The 24,222-nt window shown below is 38.8% G+C and overlaps 1 protein-coding gene across 3 annotated transcripts in view; it reads right to left on the bottom strand.

Annotated features, from left to right (window-relative positions):
* Positions 1-24,222, bottom strand: part of FANCC (FA complementation group C) — a 290,247-nt gene that overhangs the window by 166,824 nt on the left and 99,201 nt on the right. For all 3 annotated transcript variants that reach the window (XM_037797499.1, XM_037797501.1, XM_037797500.1), the window contains one exon: positions 23,986-24,080. In XM_037797499.1, the coding sequence (XP_037653427.1) occupies positions 23,986-24,080 (95 nt within the window). The remainder of the gene's footprint in view (positions 1-23,985; positions 24,081-24,222) is intronic.

The following is a 24,222-nucleotide window of genomic DNA, read 5'->3' as shown; positions in this document are numbered from 1 at the left end:
CACCGATGTTCCTAGTGGCATTATTCACAATTGTCAAAACATGGAAACAACCTAAGAGTCCAGCAACCCATGAATGGATAAACAAAATGTGATATATACATATGATGGAATATTATTCAGCAGTAAGAAAGAATGAAGTACTGAAGTATGTGACAACATGGATGAACCCTGAGGACATTAGGTTGAGTGAAATAAGCCAAACACTAAAGGAATAATATTTCTGATCTCACTAAGATGGACTAATTATAATAAGCTAACTCATGAAGCTAAAATCTAGAGTACAGGTTACCAGCAGAGAATGGGGAGATGATACATAATTTGTGCAGAATTTTTATTAAGGTTGACTGTAAATGTTTGGAAATAGATAAAGGTGATGGTAGCACGTTATGGTGAGTGTAATTAATAGCAATGAATTATGTGTGTGACTGTGGTTTAAAGGGTAAGCTTAGAGTCGTGTATGTCACTAGAAGGAAAACTAGAGGATAAAATATGAAACTGTATAACACAGAGAAACTGTGGTGGACGATGACTGTGATTCATAATACAAACACAAAAATATTCTTTCATGATCTAGAACAAATGTACATTACTATCATAAGGAGTTAATAAATGAGTTGTATTTGGGGGGGAAGGTACCAACTGCAAATTATGCCCTATACTTAAAAGTAATATGTTAATATTCTTCCATCAACAACAGCAAATGTACTACACCAACGCTAAGGGTCAATAATTGGGGGGGGGGGTGGCTATGGGATGTTTTTGAGTAATGAATAAAATGTTCTAAAATTGTGGTGATGACTGCACAACTACGTGAGATACTGTGAGCCACTGATTCTATATTTTGGAAGGATTATATGGTATGTGAATATATTTTAATGAAATTGCAAATAAAAATATGGGACTGTATAACACAAAAAACCCTGTTGTGAACTATGACTGTGGTTAATAGTACACATATAGGAATGTTCTTTCATGAACTAGAACAAATGTACGCCACTATTACAAGGTGTTAATGATAGGGTGGTTGTTCTAGTTTGCTAATTCTGTGGAATGCAAAACACCAGAGACGGATTGGCTTTTATAAAAAGTGGGTTTATTAGGCTACACAGTTACAGTCTTAAGGCCATAAGATGTCCAAGGTAACACATCAGTAATCGGGTACCTTCACTGGAGGATGGCCAATGACATCCGGAAAACCTCTGTTAGCTGGGAAGGCATGTGACTGGCGTCTGCTCTAAAGTTCTGGTTTCAAAATGGCTTTCTCCCAGGACGTTCCTCTCTAGGCTGCAGTTCCTCAAAAATGTCACTCTCAGTTGCACTTGGGGTATTTGTCCTCTCTCAGCTTCTCCGGAGGAAAAGTCTGCTTTCAACAGCCGTTTTCAAACTGTCTCTCATCTGCAGCTCCTCTGCTTTCCTCAAAGCATCCCTCTTGGCTGTAGCTCCTCTTCAAAGCATCACTCACAGCTGCACTGAGTTCCTTCTCTTTGAGTCAGCACGTTCATATGGCTCTACTGATCAAGGCCCACCCTGAATGGGTGGGGCCACGCCTCCATGGAAATATCCCATCAGTTATCATCTACAGTTGGGTGGGGCACATCTCCATGCAAACAACCTAATCCAAACGTTCCAACTTAATCCCCACTATTATGTCTGCCCCACAAGATTGCATCAAAGAATATGGCTTTTTCTGGGGGACATAATACATTCAAACTGGCATAGTGGTATCTGAGAAAACACATACCCACTGCAAGGTATGGCATATAGTTAATAGCAATATTTTAATATTCTTTCATCAGTTATAACAAAAGTACCACACTAATGCTAAGTGTCAATTATAAGGGGGTATAAGTGGTATGGGGTTTTTCTTTTTGGAGCAATGAAAATGTTCAAAAACTGACTGTGGTGATGAATGCACAACTCTGTGACTATACTGTGAGCTACTGATTGTACACTTTGGATGGATTGTAAGGTGTGTGAATATACCTCAATAAAACTGCTTTAAAGAATTTTAAAAAAAGAAAACATTCCCATCAGACTTTTTTGAAGAAACTTATGAGCTGATTCTAGAATTTATATGGGAATCCAAAGGATCTAGAATAGCCAAAATAATTTTCAAAAAGGAGAAAAAAAGCCAGAGGGCTTACCTTCAATGGGGGGAAAAATAGTCTTTTCAATAAATGTTTCTGGAATAACTGGATATTGATTTGGAAAGAAATGAACCTTGACCCTTACCTCACAATCTACTGAAAAGTTAACTCAAAATGGATCATATATATCTAAATGTAAAAGTAAAAACTTTTGGAAGAAAACACAAGACAAAATTTCCACAAACTTGGGACAGGCAAAAATTCCTTAGGATATAAAAGTATAAACCACAAAAGAAAAAAATCAACAAATTAGAATCATCAAAATTTTAAACGTATGTTCTTTGAAGTCTACCATTAAGGAAATGAAAAGGCAAACCACAAACTGAGTGAATATTTTTTCTATATAAATATAATTGACAAAGGAACAGTATCTGGATTTAAAAACCACTTATACCTTAATATTGGGAAGACAAATTTTGTTAACATGAGCAAATATTTGAACAAACACTTCACAAAAAGAAGTTATAAGCACATGAAGAGATCCTCAATGTCAAATCATGAGAGAATTCATATTAAAACCACAATGGGATACCGCTATACACCCACAAGAAGGCTAAAATGAAAACAAACTAAGTTGGTGAACATGTGGAGCTACTGGAATTCTCATATGCTGGGGGATTGCAAACTATTTGGCAGTTTCTTATAACACTAAGCACATACTTATCAGACAACCCAGCAATTCCAACGCTAGGTATTTATCCAAGTGAAATGAAAACATATGACCATACAAAACTTGTACAAGAAGTCTATAGCAACTCTATTTATAACAGCCAAAAAATTAAAAGCAATTCAAATGGCTGTGAATAGGTTAATGAAGGAGAAAAACTGATATATCTATACAATGGAATATTCCTCAACAATAAAAAGGAATGAACTGCTTGTATAACCTACAATATGAATAAATCTCAAAAACATTATGCTGATTGAAAAAAGCCAGACACAAGAGCATACTCTATATTTTACTGTATACATGAAATTACGCAAAAGGAAAAGTTAATTTACAGTAACAGAAAGCAGATCAGTGGTTGACTAAGGCCAATCTCAGGAGAGGACAAACTGTAAAAGGGTAACAGATAATGTTTGGGGATGATGGAAATGTTTCTTAATTGTGGTGGTGGTTACAAAGATGTATACATGTGTCAAAACTAGCAAGTTGTACAATTAAAAGGGGTGTGTTTTATTGTATGTAAAATTTACCTCAATTGAGTTGATTTTTAAAAGATAATATAACCATAATAATACATTACCATAACTGTGTAATAAAAGCAACAAAGTAAAAGAAATATTAAAAGGAAAAAACTACCATCATTTCATTATCCCAACAAAGCCTTTTAATTTTCTGTGTTTCCCTGCAAACCGGAGGAATTATTCAAACAAGCCAACCACATCCTACTGTAAAAATCAAGAGTCACTCCACCCTCTTGATACGACAGAGCCTACCTCCCACTTGTTCCCTCTGTTCCCGAGTACAAGCCCTATGTGGCCCTGCGTGGCAGGCAGTGTCCTCCCCGAGGCTGAGCCCCAGACTGCATATATGTGACTAGTAAACTGCTGTCAACCTCCTCTGTCCAGTGTTGGGCATTGTATGTTTTGCCATCCTTATAACCCTAAAATGGGAATCCCTAGGGGGTGAATAGAAGGCGATTAAAAAAGACCTCCCACAAACCAGCATTTGGTACTGCTCATGTACCACGAGATTTAATCTAGTATGGCAATCTTTATTGGTATAAATGGTAGAGGAGTGATCTCTGAATATCTGAACATTTAAACTTTTATTCTCACTTGATGGGTCTCTGAAGGGTCACTGGGGTATATATCTCAAAATCACAGAATCACAGATGTTAGAGCTCTAAGAGCCTTCGAGATAGCCCAGCCTTAAGTTTAGCTGGTGGCAATATATTTTGGGGGTGGCGTTAGAGACACATCTAGGTCCAAAATGGTCTGCCACTTACTAGCTAGTAAATTACTTCTCTAAGTTCTCATATAATATCTACCTTCAAGGAGTTGTGAATATTTAATGACATAATGCATGTAAGGCAGATACTAAGTACTCAATAACAGTAGCACTATCCCCTTTTAAAAAAAAAAATGGAAATGAGGACATATAATATATTAAAATTCTCACTAACAGAGCCAGGACAAATTCAGATATTTTGATTCCTAAAAGAGTGACTCATCTAAGGTTACTGTGTAATTTCAATTGAACTGTGAAAGCTTTCTGATATCAGAATTTTTATAAGTAGTCCTTATGTCTACCATAGAGTAAAGGGCTATTTGAACCCAAACGCTCTTAAAGACCTAGAAATCAAGATTTATGGGCTTACACATGCCTGGTTCCTTTGCCATGCTGCTAATTTATAGAAACTCCAGTGTTGTCAATATTAAACAGAACCAGATCTAATAGTAACAATAGTCAAATTAAGACAAAGGATAACAATCTCTAGGTCATAAAGAGTCAAGTCAGTTACAGCTACCAGTTCACAATGTCTGGATTCTGGGAGGGATGTCAGCCCCCTAAAAAAATGCACATCTGGTCTGAGACACAACTGAACTTCAGAACAGATGTAGAGATTGTGCAACCACATGTAGTCCAGACATCCACACACTCCTTACCAATGGCTATTAACTAGCAAATGCAAAAAAGACATGATTGTTTAAATTTACTTTTCCTAGGGATTTATCCCCAAACATCCAAGAAGCAGTGCTTTTAGACTGAAATACAATGAGCCTATGTCTTAGAAACATATTTTATATATCTAACACACGGACCTAAAAAACTCTCCCTGCTCTAGACTCAGGCTGGGGCACAATAGGAGAACACGAGGCTGGGGGTGGCATAAGGAAGGGAGGGGTTAGAAAAGGCGATCTGGTTAGTGTACTATTAACTAAGCCAACTCAATTAAAGTTATAGTTCAATGGAAAAACCAACATGATCATAAAATAGGAAAAAAAATAAAACAAAATGAACAGAAAACATAAAACAGTTCATCCGGAGAACATCACTAAACATCTCAAACATCCTGCTCCTAATTGACAATAAATGTTTTGATATGGCCTGTTTGAGCAGTGGCAACTTACTAGAAAGCAACCTGATACAATTTAATGTTATATAAGCAGAACTCTGCCTAAAAGAAAAGAAATAAAAAAATGAAGCCAAGCCAGGAACATAAATGGTATCTCATGCCGCCCTTTCAGAAGTAGCAAATTTTCATTCCAGGAAGGTTATTAATTAATAAGTCCAGTGTATTCACCTTAATGATTCAGGAGAGTGACTATTCCCCCAAAAGATGCACATATAAAGACATAAGAAACAATCACAGTTAGATTTCAAGTGAGGAGTGAAATGCTGATCACGTTGACTGGCCTTGAAATACTTGGGAATGAGAACAGCAGTGATCGTCACATTCTCAAGAATCTTGGAAAATGCTACATACTGTATATATTTATACTGCAAAAGTATGAAATGTTAAGAAAATTTCAAACTAAATCAGACTAAAATAAATAAAATCAAACTCAATATAAACATGATATTTAGTGAAGCAGATGCCATTTTGTGGATTTACTAAATGTACCTGCTGAATTTATTCAACAACTCCCAGGACTCCACTGCCCTAACACAGGAAGGCAGACAACTGGAAAGAAATTCCACTAATTATTTTTTTCAGTTAGTTGTTCCCAGCCAGTTCTCTTCAATAACAGACAAGGAAGGAAAAGGAAGAGACTCAGTTTGTATTATATTACCTGAATTATGATCCCAAGGAGGTAAAGGGACACCAAAAGTGGTATGGAAGACAGGTAGAGAAGTTCTGGAGCTTGGCACAGAAGAAGAATATGGGATGGCTGCTGGGGGCTCCTACTCCTCACTCTTATTTGTCTTATTTCAGGGATCCTGCCACCTCTTCCCCAAAAAGTTCTCAGTGCATGGTACAACCATCCACCACAATGCCCATGCCAGAACCTAGAGTTATCTCTTAGAGAGATAAATTGCCTAGTCCTCATGCTCACAAAGTAGATGCAATGTCCACCCCACTCCCCAGGTGGGAAAAGCAAAGAAAGAACAATTTTGATATTTGCGAAGGATGCTCTGATGTGACATCCACACCATCCCTAGCTGACTGCCTGATCCAAATATCACCCCCTTCCCAAGGTAGCCATATCCAATGACTGATGGATACAGAGGTATAGAGGCCCAGCCCTCCTGACTCAACACGGGAAAATTTGGAAGAGATTCCCATCTTTACCCCTGAAGACACACTGGTGGCTTCTGCTGAGGCTGTTCTGGAGCTCAACTTTTCCCTCTGTACAATCCTGCCTCCTTCCTTTCCCCTCCACAGCTGTTATTCCCCAAAGCATTTCCTGCACACTAATCTGCATCTCAGAGTCAGATTTCCATAGAGTCCAACCTATGACATCATTTCTCAAACCCTCACTCACTCCTCTCCATGAGAAGAACTGAATGAGGTGGCCAATTTGGGAGAGGAAACTAAAAATGCAAAGCACTACACATTCCTCTCCCTTTCCAACATGCTTTACCTGCTGTGTTCTGGTCTCCTGTCACACCACACTTAGCCAGGCAGGCTCATTTCCTGCAAGGTAGGCCTGTGGGTGGTCCAGCTCAGCCGTGACTAAGTGACTAGGTCTTACAAATCCAGAGGGGCACAACTGAACCACTGGCATAAGCTGCATTCTTGAATCTCCTTTAGGAGTCATAGAACTGACATTTTGATTTCCAGAGGCCTGTCTCCCATATCTTATTTCTCAACTGGTTCCTAACCCAGGCATCTCTTATTTATTAGTTCAGCATTATCCTTGACTGATTCTCTCTCCTTTCTCTAACATCTAATTGGTACCAGTCCTGCCTGTAGTGGTTCCTTAATCTCTCCAAGTCATGAGCCCTCCTCCCCAGATGTACAGGCAGGACAGCCGCAGGCCCACTCCATTCCTCTCTGGCTAATGACAACCACATAAGGGTTTCTGGTCTAGGACTCTCAAGTCTGTTTTCAACACTGGAGCCACCATCTTATTTATATTTATACAATACATCTCCCCATTTTAAAATCCTTTAATTAAATATCTGCCTTCCAAGTGAAGTCTATTCCTTAATACAGGCCATTTAGGCCACCACAACTGGGCCCTGTCCATCTCTCTTGTAGAACTAGTAGTTGATAAATGGGAGTTCCCATTATTATTATTATTATTAGCAAGAAGGACCTTTTCTAGCTTCCTCTCTGTCCACTTTCCTACATACACCTCAAATCAATTTCTGTTCTCCTAGTTCCATGCATCCTGGGCCTCTGCTTACCTGGAAACTCATACTTCATGATGGAAGCTCAACTGTCACCTTGTGGACGTCTTCTTAACCACCACTCCAACTGCTCCCCCCTCCCAAAAAGCTTTGCTCCCTTTTCTCTGGGCTACCACAGTATCTTCTACATGTTATTCCTCTACTATTTCACTTGCTATACTGCAGTAAATTAATTGATCCTTGAAAGCAAGATCTTTATACACACCAACATCTGCTTGTATACAGTAATTACTCTGGATATATTTATGGAATAAGCCAATGAAAGAAGGAATAAGAAAAGACTAGAGGAGAGCAAGGATGAAAGCAGGGAGACATGCTAATCACACATGTGCCCCTTTCTCAATGTCACAGTTAAAACACTCCTTCAAATTCCCCTATACTACTAATTTATAAACAAACACAAATTGGCATTCATGGCTCTCTGAAATTCAACCCCAACTATTTTTCTAATCTTAATTTCTACTTCTCTCTATAAGTTCCTATTCCCCCAACTAGAGTATAATCATTTTTGCTTGATTAAGCCCCACCACTATCACCACATTTTATCATCTAAAATCCTACTCACATATTTACCCATTTGGCAAATAATTATTGAATATTTGCTACAGCCAGGCACTATTCTTGACTACAGAACAGTCTCTGCTCTCACAGAATTTATAACCTATTTGTGGGGTGATGGGAAGGAACAGAAAAAAATCAGTAAGTCAGCACTAGGAAAAGAAAAAATAAGTCAAAGTAAGGAGTCCAAGTGACCCAGAAGGTGATACTTTAGATGGGATGGTCAAGAAGGCCACTCTCCATAAAAAGTGATATATGGGCCTGAAGGAGATGTGAGAAGGAGCTATGCAGCTATCAGGGAAGAGCTGGAGAAACAGATGCATAACCCCATGGAGGGAGCTTCTCAGTATGTACAGTGTGGCTGTAGTGAAGTGAGAAGATGGGAGAGAAGATCAGTGAGGTCACACAGGGCTGGGTAGATCATGGAAGGCCTTGTAAGACAGTGTGAAGACTGCATTTTACTCTAAAAGAGAGGGAAAACTACTGGAGGATTCTGAACAAAATTTCCTTTTAAAAGATTATAGGAGAGCAAGGATGGAAGTAGATGAGGGATATCGCAAAAGGCCTGGTTGAGAAAATGATGGTGGATTGGACAGAGATAGAAGCAGTGAAGTTAGTGAGAAGTAGTCAGATTCTGAATACTGGATTCGAAAATAGAATCAACAGTTAACAGACTGGACAGGAGAAGTGAGAGAAAAAGAGTCAAGGATGACTGCAGTGTTTTTGACCTGAGTAACAGAAAGGATGCAGTTGTCTTTAACTGAATTAGTGAAGCCTGTATGAACAACAACTTTCAGGGGAAAGATGAGGAATTCATCTTGAGAGTGTTTAGTTTCAGATGACTGTGGACACCCAAGTGGAGAGGTCAGGCAGTTTGGAGTCTGGAGCTCTGGGGAGAGGTTCTGGCTGGGAGCTGTAAGTTTCAGACCTGTCAGCACACATGCACACAGAACAAATTATACCTCTTTCATGGCTCTTTCCATAATTGATCTTGAAATAGATTAATCTCAAAATAAAACATAAAAGTCTGGGTAGGAGGGGGCAAGATGGCAGCATAGAGAGGAGTGGAATTTAGTCCCCTGGAACAACTAATAAACAACCAGGAACAACTAATAAATAATTTGGAATAACTGCTGGGAGACAACCGTGACTGTCCACAGATCATACACCAACCTGCATTGAGAGGAATGCCGGAGATCGCAGCATAGAATCTGTAAGTAAAAGCTGCAGAACTGTGCCGAGAGCCCCTCCCCCCACAGCAGGCTGAGCTACAAAACCTCACTATGGTCGAGAGTGGCACAGCACTCTCTGAGCAAGCAAGTATAGATCAGCTGAGCTCCAACTGGGGTTTTAATTAACAAGTGTGGACCGGAGGATACAAGCTACAAACCCCCAACAAGCAGACAGAGGCTTTTAGTGATGACTGACCTTAAAGAACTAGAAGCCTCATCTGTCCCATGAAGGGGAGTCCAGAAGATAAGATGTTACCACTGGCTGATGAGTCAAACTGGGGGTCCATGGACTGGCTCTGAAAGGGGGCTTTCTGTCCCTTTTTCTCTCTCTCAACCTGAGTGGCTCAGTGGAGAAAACCTCAGCTATTTTCAGTTTGCAGCACTCTGACCCAGACAAAGGTGGAGATAGCACCTATCTAAATGCAGATGATAACTCCCTAGGGGGTGTATCTTCCCTAAGAGGAAGGAGGTGGTGCCCAGCTCTACTACTGGCCTTCCATTCAGAACCAGACCCCAGAGCCTGGGGGAAAACAGCCAAAACAGAAATAGGTGCCACCTGCTGGGCAGGTTAGGAAAAGCACAGTGGCTTGAGGCCTCACGGGGTGTGTTAATCTTCTAAGACATACTCTTGGAGAAACCAGATACTGAATGTTGCCTCCTTCTGACACCTGAGCACATTCTGGTCTGGGAAAACCTGACTGGGGTAACTAAGGAAACCAGATGCCTAGACAACAGAAAACCACAACCTACACTAAAAAAAATGAAGTTACGGCCCAGTCAAAGGAACAAACTTACACTTCAACTGAGATACAGGAATTGAAACAACTAATGCTAAATCAATTCAACAAGTTTAGGGAAGATATGGCAAAAGAGATGACGGGTATAATGAAAACACTGGGTGAACATAAGGCAGAAATCAAAAGTTTGCAAAAACAACTGGCAGAGTCTAAAGAAATGAAAGGCATAACACAAGGGATGAAAAACATAATGGAGACATGCAATAGCAGATCTCAAGAAGCAGAAGAAAACACTCAGGAACTAGAGAACAAGACACCTGAAATCCTACACACAAAAGAACAGATAGGAAAATGAATGGGAAAATATGAGCAACATCTCAGTGAATTGAATGACAACATGAAACGCATGACTGTGCATGTCATGGATGTCCCAGAAGAAGACAAGGGAAAAAGGGCAGAAGCAATAATAGAGGAAATAATCAATGAAAATTTCCTATCTCTTAAGAAGGACATAAAATTACAGATCCAAGAAGCGCAGCATACCCCAAACAGAAACAGAATAGATCTGAATAGGCCTACACCAAGACATTTAATAATCAGATTATCAAAGTCAAAGACAAAGAGATAATCCTGAAAGCAGCAAGAGAAAAGCAATCCATCACATGCAAAGGAAGCTTGATAAGACTATGTGCAGATTTCTCAGCAGAAACCATGGAGGCAAGAAGGAAGTGGTGAGGCGGGGCAAGATGGCGGAGTGGTGAGGAGCAGAATTTTGTCTCTCCCCTAGAGCAGCTGGAAATTACCCAAGAACTATATGAAACAGTGTTTTCGGGGTCTCCAGTAACCAGTCACACACTGGACACAAGTTTGGAATTGGAGGAAAAGCTGAGATCGCAGCGAACATTGTAAGTTCCCCAGACCAGGGGTCTGGCGGCCCTTCCCACCCAGACCTCACAGACTGTCTTGCTGCCGGCTCCCTGAAAGGGGGGAAAAAGAAAACCAAAAAAACAACAATCTGCTGAGGGCAAGAAGGGAGGCTCAACCCAGCCTCAACTGCAGAATTAATTAACAAATTAATTAACTAACTTTGGGAGCTGGGGTGCTAAAGAAGGGCTGGGATCCATGAAGTAGGGGCACGTAAAAGAGGGCACCCATTCCCAGACTCCAAAAAAGCCATTTTTCCCCCCTACATTTTGTCCCTTCTGGCTTCTCACTGATCCCTTATCTTTTTGCATTTCAATAGTCCCCTGCAGGGGTGGAACTGAAGCGGTTGGAGAGTAATTATCAGACAATAGCCCAAAGCATATCTTTAAATGCTCTATTCTGACACTGACAAAACTTCCAGGCTGGGGAAAAACTTTTAAAAGAGACTCTTCTTTTTTTTCCTTTTTTCTTTTTCTTGATTCCTTTTCTCTATATATTTTTTAAATCTAAAAGTAATATATGTGGTTATTTACTATCGGAAAGCCCAGGTTGACGGACTAGGCTGGGCTTGGGGGAGACAGAGTACCCACAGTGTCTTTGAATTCCGTATTCACTACTGAAGGCCTCCACCCCCGTCTTTAATTGGCAATTCAGGCTGACCAAGGAATCTACCTAGAGAGGCCCCAAAGAGGAGAGGGGAGAAGGGAATAATGCCCCTGAGAGACAACTGGAGTTCTGAGGATTGGGAGAGTGGAGGGAGGTCCAGCTCAACTGGCAGTCCTCCTTTTGGGAACTCAGACCCCAGGGGCTGGAATTCAGATTCCGGCTTCAGTCAGCCACGCCCCCGACAGGATCAGAGTCACCAGGAGAACTAAAGGCTCCATACCTCCTTACACTGGTGGGGGAGCTGCAGGCTGGCCAGTGCCACCTGCTGGACAGGAGAGGAAAAGCACCAATTCTAAAGGCCTCATAGGAGGGTCTCATTCTCAGGAAAACTCCATACCCTCCCAATGAGACCTGGGCCTCACTAGACTGGGAAAATCTGACTAGGGTCGACCATATCTGAGGAGACCCACTCACAAAAAGGTTACATAGAGGCAGAGCAAGAAACAGAAAAAACAAGAGGGGAAAAATTCTGATCAACTAAATAGAACCTAAGTTAGAGGTCTAGAATAAGTTGAACTGAATAACAGAGGCCAGAGAACAAAGCCAACCAACAAGAAAACCACTAGTAAAAGACAGAAAACAAGCTCCAAAATAAACTAATCAAGAAAATCAGATGCCTAGACAACTTAAGATAACAAGCCATACCAGGAAACATGAAAACATGGACCAGCCAAAGGAACAAACTAATAGCTCAGCTGAGACACAGGAGTGGAGGCAACTAATGCTAAATAAATTTGATGAAATGAAGGAAGATATAGCAAAAGAGCTGAAGGATATAAAGAAGACACTGGCTGACCATAAAGAAGAATTCATAAACTTAAAAAAACAAATGGCAGAACTCATGGGAATGAAGGCCACAATGGAGGAAATGAAAAACACAATGGAGGGACACAACAGTAGATTTGAACAGGCAGAAGAAAGGATCAGTGAACTGGAAGACAGGTCATTCGAATTCATACACACAAAAGAACAGATGGTGAAAAAAATGGAAAACTATGAGCAGGGTCTTAGGGAGCTGAGTGACAACATGAAACACACAAATATACGTGTTATGGGTATCCCAGAAGGAGAAGAGAGGGGAAAAGGGGCAGAAAGAGTAATACAAGACATATTCACTGAAAATTTCCCAACTCTTATAAAAGACAGAAAATTAGAGATTCAAGAAGTACAACGTACCCCAAATAGAATAGATCCCAATAGACCTACTCCAAGACACTTACTGGTCAGATTGTCCAATGTCAAAGACAAAGAGAGGATTCTGAAAGCAGCAGGAGAAAACCAATCCATCACATACAAGGGAAAGTCAATAAGACTATGTACAGATTTCTCTGCAGAAACCATGGAGACAAGAAGACAGTGGCATGATATATTTAAGATACTGAAAGAGAAAAACTGCCAAGCAAGAATTCTATATCCAGCAAAACTTTCCTTCAAAAATGAGGGAGAGATTAAAACATTTTCAGACAAACAGACACTGAGAGAGTTTGTGAATAAGAGACCCGCACTACAAGAAATACTAAAGGGAGTGCTACAGGCTGATAGGAAAAGACAGGAGAGAGAGAGTTGGAGAAGAGTGCAGAAATGAAGATTATCAGGAAAGGTAAAAGGAGAGGAAAAAATAAGATATGACATATAAATTCCAAAAAACAAAATGGTAGTAGAAAGAAGTACTGCCCTTACAGTAATAACACTAAATGTAAATGGATTAAACTCCCCAATAAAAAGACACAGACTGGCAGAATGGATTAAAAAACAGGACCCATCTATATGCTGTCTACAAGAAACTCACTTTAGACACAAGGACAAACATAGACTGAAAGTGAAAGGTTGGAAAAAGATATTTCATGCAAACAACAACCAGAAAAAAGAGGGAGTAGCTATATTAATATCAGACAAGTTAGACTTCAAAAGCAAAACAATTAAAAGAGACAAAGAAGGATACTATATATTAATAAAAGGATCAATTCATCAAGAAAACATAACATAAATATTTATGCACCAAACCAGAATGCCACAAAATTCATGAGGCAAACACTGCGATCACTGAAAGGAAAAATAGATACCTCTACAATAATAGTTGGAGACTTCAATACACCACTCTCATCAATGGATAGAACATCTAGACAGAGGATCACTAAAGAAACAGAGATGTTGAATTGTATGCTAAATGAACTACACTTGACAGACATTTATAGAACACTACATCCAACAACAGCAGGATACACTTTTTTCTCAAGTGCTCATGGAACATTCTCTAGGATAGACCACATGTTGGGTCACAAAGCAAGTCTCAACAAATTTAAAAATATTGGTATTATACAAAACACTTTCTCAGACCACAATGGAATGAAGTTGGAAATAAATAAAAGGCAGAAGGTCATAAAATTCACAAACATATGGAGGCTAAACAACACCCTCTTAGAAAACCAGTGGGTAAAGGAAGAAATTACAAGAGAAATTAGTAAATACCTCGAGGCAAATGACAATGAAAACACAACTTATCAAAACTTATGGGATGCAGCAAAGGCGGTGATGAGAGGGAAATTTATTGCCCTAAATGCCTATATTAAAAGACAAGAGAGGGCAAAAATTGAAGAGTTAACTGCTCACCTGGAGGAATTAGAGAAAGAACAGCAAACTAACCCCAAAGCAAGCAGAAGGGAAGAAATAACAAAGATTAGAGCAGAAATAAATGCAACTGAGAACAGGAAAACAATAGAGAGAATCAACAAAACCAGAAGTTGGTTCTTTGAGAAAATCAATAAAATCGATGGACCACTGGCTAGGCTAACAAAAAAAAAAAAAAAAAGAGAGAGCAGATGCAAATAAATGCAATCAGAAATGCGAAAGGAAATATAACTACTGACCCTGCAGAAATTAAAGAGATAATGAGAAGATACTATAAGCAACTATATGCTAATAAACTAGACAACTTAGATGAAATGGACAACTTCCTAGAAAAGCATAAACAACCAACATTAACTCAAGAAGAAATAGATGACCTCAACAAACCAATCACAAGTAAAGAGATTGAGTCAGTCATCAAAAACCTCCCAAAAAGGAAAAGCCCAGGACCAGATGGTTTCACATGTAAATTCTACCAAGCATTCAAGAACGAATTAGTACCAATCCTGCTCAATCTCTTCAAAAAAATTGAAGAAGAGGGAAAGCTACCTAACTCTTTCTATGAAGCCATCATCACCCTAATACCAAAACCAGGCAAAGATACTACAAAAAAAAGAAAATTATAGACCAATTTCTTTAATGAATATAGATGCAAAAATCCTCAACAAAATACTCGCAAATCGAATCCAGCAGCACATTAAAAGAATTATACACCATGACCAGGTGGGATTTATTCCAGGTATGCAAGGCTGGTTCAACACAAGAAAATCAATTAATGTAATACACCACATCAATAAATCAAAGCAGAAGAGCCACATGATTATCTCGATTGATGCAGAAAAGGCATTTGACAAAATTCAACATCCTTTCCTGATGAAAACACTTCAAAGGATAGGAATAGAAGGGAACTTTTTCAATATGATAAAGGCAATATATGAAAAACCCGCAGCTAACATCACACTCAATGGGGAGAGACTGAAAGCTTTTCCTCTAAGATCAGGAACAAGACAGGGATGCCCACTATCACCATTGTTATGCAACATTGTGCTGGAAGTTCTAGCTAGAGCAATTAGGCAAGAAAAAGAAATAAAAGGCATCCAAATTGGAGAGGAAGAAGCAAAACTTCCACTATTTGCAGATGACATGATTCTATATGTAGGAAATCCAGAAAAATCTACAGCAAAGCTACTAGAACTAGTAAATGAATACAGCAAAGTAGCAGGCTACAAGATCAACACGCAAAAATCTGTAGTGTTCCTATACACAAGTAATGTGCAACAAGAGGAGGAAATCAAGAAAAAAATCCCGTTTACAATAGCAACCAAAAGAATCAAGTACTTAGGAATAAACTTAACCAAGGACACAAGAGACCTTTACAAAGAAAACTATAAGAAACTGCTAAAAGAAACTGAACAAGAACTGAAAAAAATGGAAGAACATACCATGTTCATGGATTGGAAGACTAAATATAGTTAAGATGGCAATTTTACCTAAACTGATTTACAGATTCAATGCAATACCAATTCAAATCCCAAAAACTTACTTTACAGAAATAGAAAAACCAATAACTAATTTATTTGGAAGGGTAAGGTGCCCCAAATAGCCAAAAATATCTTGAGAAAGAGGAATGAAGTGGGAGGTCTCACACTACCTGACTTTGAAACATATTACAAAGCTACAGTGCTCAAAACAGCATGGTACTGGCATAAGGACAGATATACTGATCAATGGAATCGAATTGAGTGTTCAGAAGCAGACCCTTACATCTATGGACAACTGATCTTTGACAAGGCAGTGAAGCCGAAGCAACTGGGAAACAGCAGCCTGTTCAATAAATGGTGTTTGGAGAACTGGATATCCATTTCCAAAAGAATGAAAGAGGATGTCCATCTCACACCTTATACCAAAATTAACTCAAAGTGGATCAAAGACCTAAACATTAGCACCAAGACCATGAAACTCTTAGAAGAAAATGTAGGGCAATATCTTAAAGATCTTGTGAAAGGAGGTGGTTTCTTACACCTCACACCCAAGGCACGAGCAACCAAAGAACAAATAGACAAATGGGATCTTCTCAAAATTAAACACTTTTCTACATCAAAGGACTTTGTCAGAAAAGTAAAAAGGCAACCTACACAATGGGAGATGATATTTGGAAACCACATATCAGATAAGGGTTTAATATCCCGAATATATAAAGGAATCCTGCATCTCAATAACAGAAAGACAAACAATCCAATTAAAAAATGGGCAAAAGACATGAACAGACATTTTTCTGAAGAGGAAATACAAATGGCTCAAAAGCATATGAAAAAATGCTCAACTTCACTGGCTATTAAGGAAATGCAAATCAAAACCACAATGAGATATCATCTCACATCTACCAGAATGGCCATTATCCAAAAAACAGAAAATGACAAGTGCTAGAGAGGATGTGGAGAAAGAGGCACACTTATTCATTGTTGGTGGGAATGTAGAATGGTGCAACCACTCTGGAAGACAGTATGGAGGTTCCTCAGGAAGCTAAATATAGATTTGCCATATGACCCAGCTATTCCATTGCTGGGTATATACTCAGAGGAACTGAAACTTAAGACACAAACAGACATTTGTAAACCAATGTTTATTGCAGCATTATTCACAATTGTCAAGAGATGGAAACAAGAGATGGAAGAAATGTCCATCAAAGGATGAGTGGATAAACAAACTGTGGTATATACACAGGATGGAGTATTATGCAGCTGTAAGACAGAACAAAGACATGGATCATGTAATAATGTGGATGAACCTTGAGGACATTATGTTGAGTGAAGTTAGCCAGAAACAAAAGGACAGATTCTGTATGGCCTCACTAATATGAACAGACATTAATGAACAAACTTTGGGAGTCAAAAGCTGACAGCACAGGCGACCAGAAGATAAAAAGAGGGCAGAGATCAGCCATGGGATTGACTGCACAGATACAGAAATAGATAGCATAATACTGTGTGATGGTAGCACGGTATTGTAAGTACACTGAACAAAGATGTCTGTGAGCAAAGCTGAAAGAGGTGGGATAGGAGAATGTATGACACCAGAGGTAAAGACAGATGATAAAGACTGGGACTGTATAACGTGGCAAAAACTGCAGTGGCCAATGACTGTTACTAAATATACAAATATAAAAATGTTTTTGCATGTGGGAAAGCAAATGAATGTCAACCATGTAGAAATTTGAAAAAGGGATGGTATTCAGGAAAAAACATAATCAAAGCAAACTGGAGTCTATGGTCAACAGTAACATTGTAATATACCTCCATTAAATGTAACAAAGGCAATATGCCAATGCTAAATGTATATGAGAGGGGGATATAGGGGAGTAATATGGGATTCTTGGTAGTGGTGTTATTTGCTGTACTTAGTAGTATATTGTATTGTATGACATGTTATTTTTCTTTTTATCATTCTTTCTTATTGCTAAAAAAAAAAAAACAATTTTTCTTGTAGTAATCAGTATGTTCAAGTGCTGATTGTGGTGATAAATGTACAACTTTATGATGATACCATGAACAACTGATTGTACACTGTGGATAAATGTATGGTATGTGAATATAACTATAAAATTGTAGGAAAATATATAGAGAGGAGTAAGTGTTGGAGAAAACATGGTGAGAGGGATGATGCTTCACCAATATGGACTAACTACAATGTGTAAACTCAGAATTGAATCTTAGAACATAGCCTAATGTGGACACAATAATTGTAATAGTCCCTAGATTGTAAGCTCTTACAGCAGTTAACTCTATCCCTGAATTGTAAGGCCTATCTCTAAACTTTGAGATGCTGATCCCCTAGCGTATAACCTGATTGGTCTCTGGAACAATGCATATCTCTGAGACACCTGAAACTCAGAGCTAGAGCTCGGCAGATATGAATGTCAGTATTAGTGCATACAGCCACTGTCAAAAAAAAAAAAAAAAAAAAAAAAAAAGCTGAAAAAGAGCCCAGACTTCAATTAGTGATATGAATGAAGCAGGTCTGGTTAAGACCAGGGCAAGCCAGGCCAAAGGGTAAAGGTTGAAACTGATTGTGTTTTAAAACTTCAACTTTCATATGAGACCAAGGGAATAGATAGCTATTTGGTACAGGATCTAAATTTTCTAAACGGTACAACTCTACAGTCGATTTGTTCAAACACCACAATTGCATGGAACTTTGAATAGGAAATGAGATACGGTAGGTTAGTATAGGCTGGAGTGAAATAGTGACACATCCTAGAGTAATTTGGGCAGATAATAAAAAATATATTTACAGCCTCCCCCCTCCCCAGCCCCGAGGATCTGGGGGAAGGGGCGGATGTGTTGGACATCCTCACCTGGACTGGTGTTGATGTTGTCACAAACATTGGGACTGGCAGTTTGATGTGCTGAGCCCTCGAGCATGGGACTTGCCGTTATGAAGCTCATTACCACAAAGGAGAGTCTAAACTTGTATGTAATGGTGCCTAAGAGTCTCCCCGAGTACCTCTTTGTTGCTCAGATGTGGCCCTCTCTCTCTCTAACTGAGCCATCTCGACAGGTGAACTCGCTGCCCTCCCCCCGCTATGTGGGACCCGACTCCCCAGGGTGTAAATCTCCCTGGCAACGCAGAGTATGACTCCCGGGGATGAATGTGGACCCGGCATCGTGGGACTGAGAGTATCTTCCTGACCAAAAGGGGGATGCAAAATGAGACGAAATAGTTTCAGTGGCTGAGAGATTCCAAATGGAGTCGAGAGGTCACTCTGGTGGACATTCTTATGCACTATATAGAAAACACTTCTTAGGCTTTAATGTATTGGAATAGCTAGAAGTAAATACCTGAAACTACCAAACTCCAACCCAGAAGTCTGGACTCCTGAAGACAATTATTTAATAATGTAGATTACAAGGGGTGACAGTGTGATTGTAAAGACCTTGTGGATCACACCCCCTTTATCTAGTGTATGGATGAGTGGAGGAATGGGGATAAAAACTAAAGGACAAATGGGGTGGGATGGGGGGATGATTTGGGTGTTTTTTTTCACTTTTATTTTTTATTCTTGTTCTGGTTCTTTCTGATGTAAGGAAAATGTTCAGAGATAGATTGTGGTGATGAATGCATAACTATGTTATCATACTGTGGACAGTGGATTGTATATCATGGACAATTGTATGGTGTGTGAATGTATTTCAATAAAACTGAATTTAATAAAAAAAAAAAAAAAAAGAAGGAAGTGGTGTGATATATTTAAGATACTGAAAGAGAAAAACTGCCAACCAAGAATCCTGTATCTGGCAAAACTGTCCTTCAAATATGAGGGAGAGTTTAAAATATTCTCTGACAAACAGACGAGAGAGTTCATGAACAAGATACCTGTGCTAAAGGAAATACTAAAGGGAGCACTACAGATAGGAAGACAGGAGTGAGAGGTTTAGAACACAATTTTGGGCCATGGTAGCACAGCAATGTAAGTACACTGAACAAAGATGACTCTCAGTACAGTTCAAAGAGGAAGGTTAGGAGCATGTGGAACACCAGAAGGAAAAGGAAAGATAAAGACTGGGACTGTATAACTCAGTGAAACTTAGAGTGCTCAACAATTGTGATAAAATGTACAAATATGTTTCTACATGAGGCAGAACAGATGAACGTCAACCTTGCAAGGTGTTAAAAATAGGGTGGTACTGGGGAATACAATCAATGCAAACTAGAGACTATAGTTAACAGAAAAAAAAGTATGTTTCAAAGGTGGTTACAAAGAAGCTTTTTATAAATAATGAATCGTTAAGGTCACATTACATTGGAAAGTTCCAAAAGTGGAGAAGAGGTGTACAAGTTCACTGAGGAATTTTCATGGGAATGCAAATCAACAAAAGGGATATTTTTAAAAGAAATTTATATGGCCAGTCCTTTGTTATTTGGTAAGTTCTGTGCTGCATAAGGATGTTGCTTGTAGTCCACCCAGTTTCTCTTTTAGGAAAATCTTGTTGTGATGTTCAATTATTGGTTTATGCCATTTCAGTCTGCCGACATGCAAATGAGTGTGAGGTGACAGATATTATGAACTCACTTCAAGATAGTGCAAAAGAGTAAAACAAAATGAGGCTGGGAAGAAGGATGTCTTCTTTAATACACGTATTTCCACATAATGAGTGGCAGTGAATAAAACAAATATGGCTCAAATACAAATTAAAGCAACTTTTAAGAAGCTATAAGTACTTTGTTAAATTCACTGTTCATAATGTCCTTTGAATAAAAAAAAACTTTTTTTTCTCAGTTGTGTCCATGTGTCCCTGAGTTTCAAAATCCTTCAAAAAAATAGTTTATTAAGTGCCAAAACAAATCTGCTGCCTCAGTTAAGAGGCTGTTCATTGCAAGTAACAAAACTCTGAACCAAACTGGCTTAGAGAAGGGAATGTATTAAGAGCCTATAAGTCCAGGAGAGTCCAAACAACATGAACATGACCTGTTTTAGCTTTTTCTTTTTCTCAGCTACGTTTCCTCAGGACTACCTATGTTCTCAGGCCAGCTCTGCTTTCATGGTCTCACAATGACTGACAGCAACTCCTGGGACTACGTACTACCCAATTCATGCTCAACAGGAAAGATGTGGTCCACTGCCCATCATTCAAACAAAAGTTGATGGACTGAATCTCATTGGCCTTGACCTGTCCGATCTGGACCCCACGTCCATCTTGACCAATCCCATGGCCAGAGAATGGAGAGACAGTCTTGGTTAAGCCAAGCAAGACCCACCCAAGGAGCTAGGCAGGATAACTCTTACCCACAACTCATCATGCCCAGCTGGGAACTTCATGGAGCAGTTAAAAAGGAGGTTAAGGGAGGCAGAGAATAGATACAAAGAAAGGAATTTATTAATATCCACTACATGTGTGAATACAAAAATCTAATAACCAATTAATCTTTAAAAAAAAAACACAACTTAAGGTTTTAGAACATCAAGCCAATAGAATACAGGTAGGGAAAGCTATTAGTAATATGTTGGTTATTTAAAAAATAAAACAAAAACAAAAAAACAAAAGCAAAAGAAGTCACACAGCAGTATCAATGTTTTCAGAGGGGAGCTGTAGAAGGAGAGACTCTCCAGTATTCCCTGACTTTGTCCCTGAATTTCACCTTGCTTCTGCTGTTCACTTACTAATCACCTTGGAGAAGGATGCTGTTCCCCCTTTTAAACAACATTCAAACTTGAACAATAATTCTTTCCCTAGGTTTCAATATCCCAGGTGGGCCTGGCTAGCCTTTTCAAATCCCAAGCAGAAAAGAAAAGAAAATAATGATAGAAATTACCAACAGCTTAGACATAATCTTGTTTCCAAAATAACAGCATCTGTCCCTTAGATAACCAATCCCTAGCCTCTCACGGGGCTGATACAATTCTGCCAACATCAAACCTAGAGTCTTTTTTTTCTGATTACTCTGCCTATCTCACATGTAGCAGGAGCCATCTTGTAGTACACAATACCATCATCTCTGAGACGACTAGTTTTCTAAAAACACTGGAGGTACAGCACGAGGAAGTCATGACATGTTCTGTAGAATGTTGATGACACTAAAAATAACAAAACATACAATTTGGGGTTCACTCAAGACCCACTGTTTAACGATGCCAACTTTCTCTGTTTCCCCAATATACCCGAAGACATATACATATACCTTATTCTTTCCTTCATTTCCTGCACTTAAACTGCCATTGTATTTTTTGGATATTTACCTTACCTAATATCTTGTAACTCTAGTTCCTCTTCTCCTTTTCATTCAGGCCCTCACAATTTCTCACCATTAATGCTACATAGCCTCCAAAGTGCTATCCTTAATCCCTTCCAAACCAGCTTCCTTTTTGTTCTCAGTTTCTAAAACTCAAACCTGGCCATGTGATTTTTCTGTTTAAAATATTTTGGTGGTTTCCCTGCAGTCTTCAAGATAAAACAAAAACTCCTTATACTCACTGATAAGACTTGGTGCTTGCCTGTCTCTCCAGCTTATGTTTCATCAGCAACCCCACAAATATCCCAACTCCAAGTATATCAAAGAACCTGCAGTTCCCTGAATATAACATTTGCCTTCTCACTACCAGGCCTTGCACATGCACTTTCTGCTGACAGAATTAGCTCCCTTACTCTAGTCCTGCTCTCCTACTCACCCATCAAAATTCAGTTAATACATCACCTCCCCCAGGAAATGTCTCTAAACCCTCCGCTGGGTTACCTTCACACATTTACCCAGGTGATATCCTGTGAGCACACTGTCCCAGGCATCAACTTTAGGACACAAAATAAAGACTGCTGCTCCCAGGGCTCATCTGAAGTACTTGCAGAGGAATTAAATAAGTATTTAGACTAGGGAGGAAGAGAGAACAATTATCTGAAGGACTGCAATTCAAGAGCACATTTTTTAAATTATCTGTGGATCAACTCAACCAACAACCCAATCACACTGCTTTGGAATTAATCACCTGTTTATTAATCTGTGAATTCCCTGAAGGTAAGAATAAGTGTTTTAAATTTATCTTCCTATACTGTACTACACAAAAATTAAAAAGACAAAACAACAGAGTAAAATGTTAAAGCCAGAAATTTTTAAATAGGCTAATGAAGTCTACAGTTAAATGAAGGTTAACCCAATCATCTTAAAAACACTTTATTAGATGGCCTATTTCAAGACTTAATGAGCTAGCCAATATAAAACTGTATCTTAAATAATTTAAAATATCAGAAGATTAAAAATTTTAAAGAATAAATAAGTTATATTTCTACAGCCTTGCTTTTCATACCTTTTCTTCCCTAATTTAACTCATTCCTTTTCAGCTCATTGCATTAATTTTCCTTCCAGTTAAATTTTGTATTCTTTCCTTTTAGTTTTACATTTCATCCCTCATCCAGTCCCTTTCACCTCTATTCTTTTTTCAGTATAACAGAAAAACACAAATACTGTCATCATCATCTCTGTTAACAATTTTGTATAAAACAAAGGAATTGTAAAAGGCAGTAAATTTAATGATATTACCAGTTAGGATGATAGCCAAAACCATATGCACTAATCTAGCTGGGTGATTTCATAATACTGAGCAGCTAATGTGAAGCACATGCATGCTAAGTGGACTGTGACAGGCATCAGCAGGACCTCGGATTGTTGTAGCAGGACAGTGGGGGGTAACAAAGAAGCATAACCAACTTGCTAGCCCTGAGAGCAGCACCACAGTCCAGCCTCAAAACATCCTCCAACTTGATCAGCAATCTGGACTACAACAGATTAACCAATCTGACAGTGTAAGGAGCAGTGGTAGCAGCCAGGTGCTATTCTGTGAGCACACTGTCCCAGGTATCAACTTTAGGACATGAAATAAAGACTGCTGCTCCCAGGGCTCATCTGAATTTTAGTTTTACTACAGGACAGAATATGACAGAGGCAGAGATGTACTTGGAGAGGAATTAAGTAAGTATTTAGACTAGGGAGGACAAGAGAACAATTATGTGAAGGACTGCAATTCAAAAGTACATTTTTTTAATTACCTGAAAATAACTTTTTCAAAATCATTCAACATTAGGTCCTGGAAGCATGGGAAAGTTCATAATAAGGGCCAATATCATATGGAATTCACAAACAAGCGAAAAAGAAATCTCTTGAATAACTTTATACCCAGCACTGTAACATAACACAAAGGAGATGTTTGAAAAGTTTCTAAAACATCACAGAACTGGACTGTAAAGCAGCACCTTTAAATAATCAATTTAACTCAAAGCAGTTCACAGCAACATTCACCCTCTTACCTGTATCCAGGAGTTAAGTTTCAATTCCCCAGAATTCCGTGGTTCTTTGTTAATTAGACAACATAAGCACCATACGACAATTTTTTGGCTTTCATCTGCAAAATGAAAAACTAAAATGAGTAAATTTTATCAAACAGAAAGAAATTCAAGATAACCAGTAAAAAAAAAATTACTTCAAAGTTATATTTAGGAAAATCTCAACTTGCTAAGTTCATAGGACATTCAGTACCCTAAGTG

Source organism: Choloepus didactylus, chromosome 10 (genome assembly GCF_015220235.1).
Source record: "Choloepus didactylus isolate mChoDid1 chromosome 10, mChoDid1.pri, whole genome shotgun sequence".
NCBI lineage: Eukaryota > Metazoa > Chordata > Mammalia > Pilosa > Megalonychidae > Choloepus > Choloepus didactylus.
This window is presented reverse-complemented; position numbering and strand designations above follow the sequence as displayed.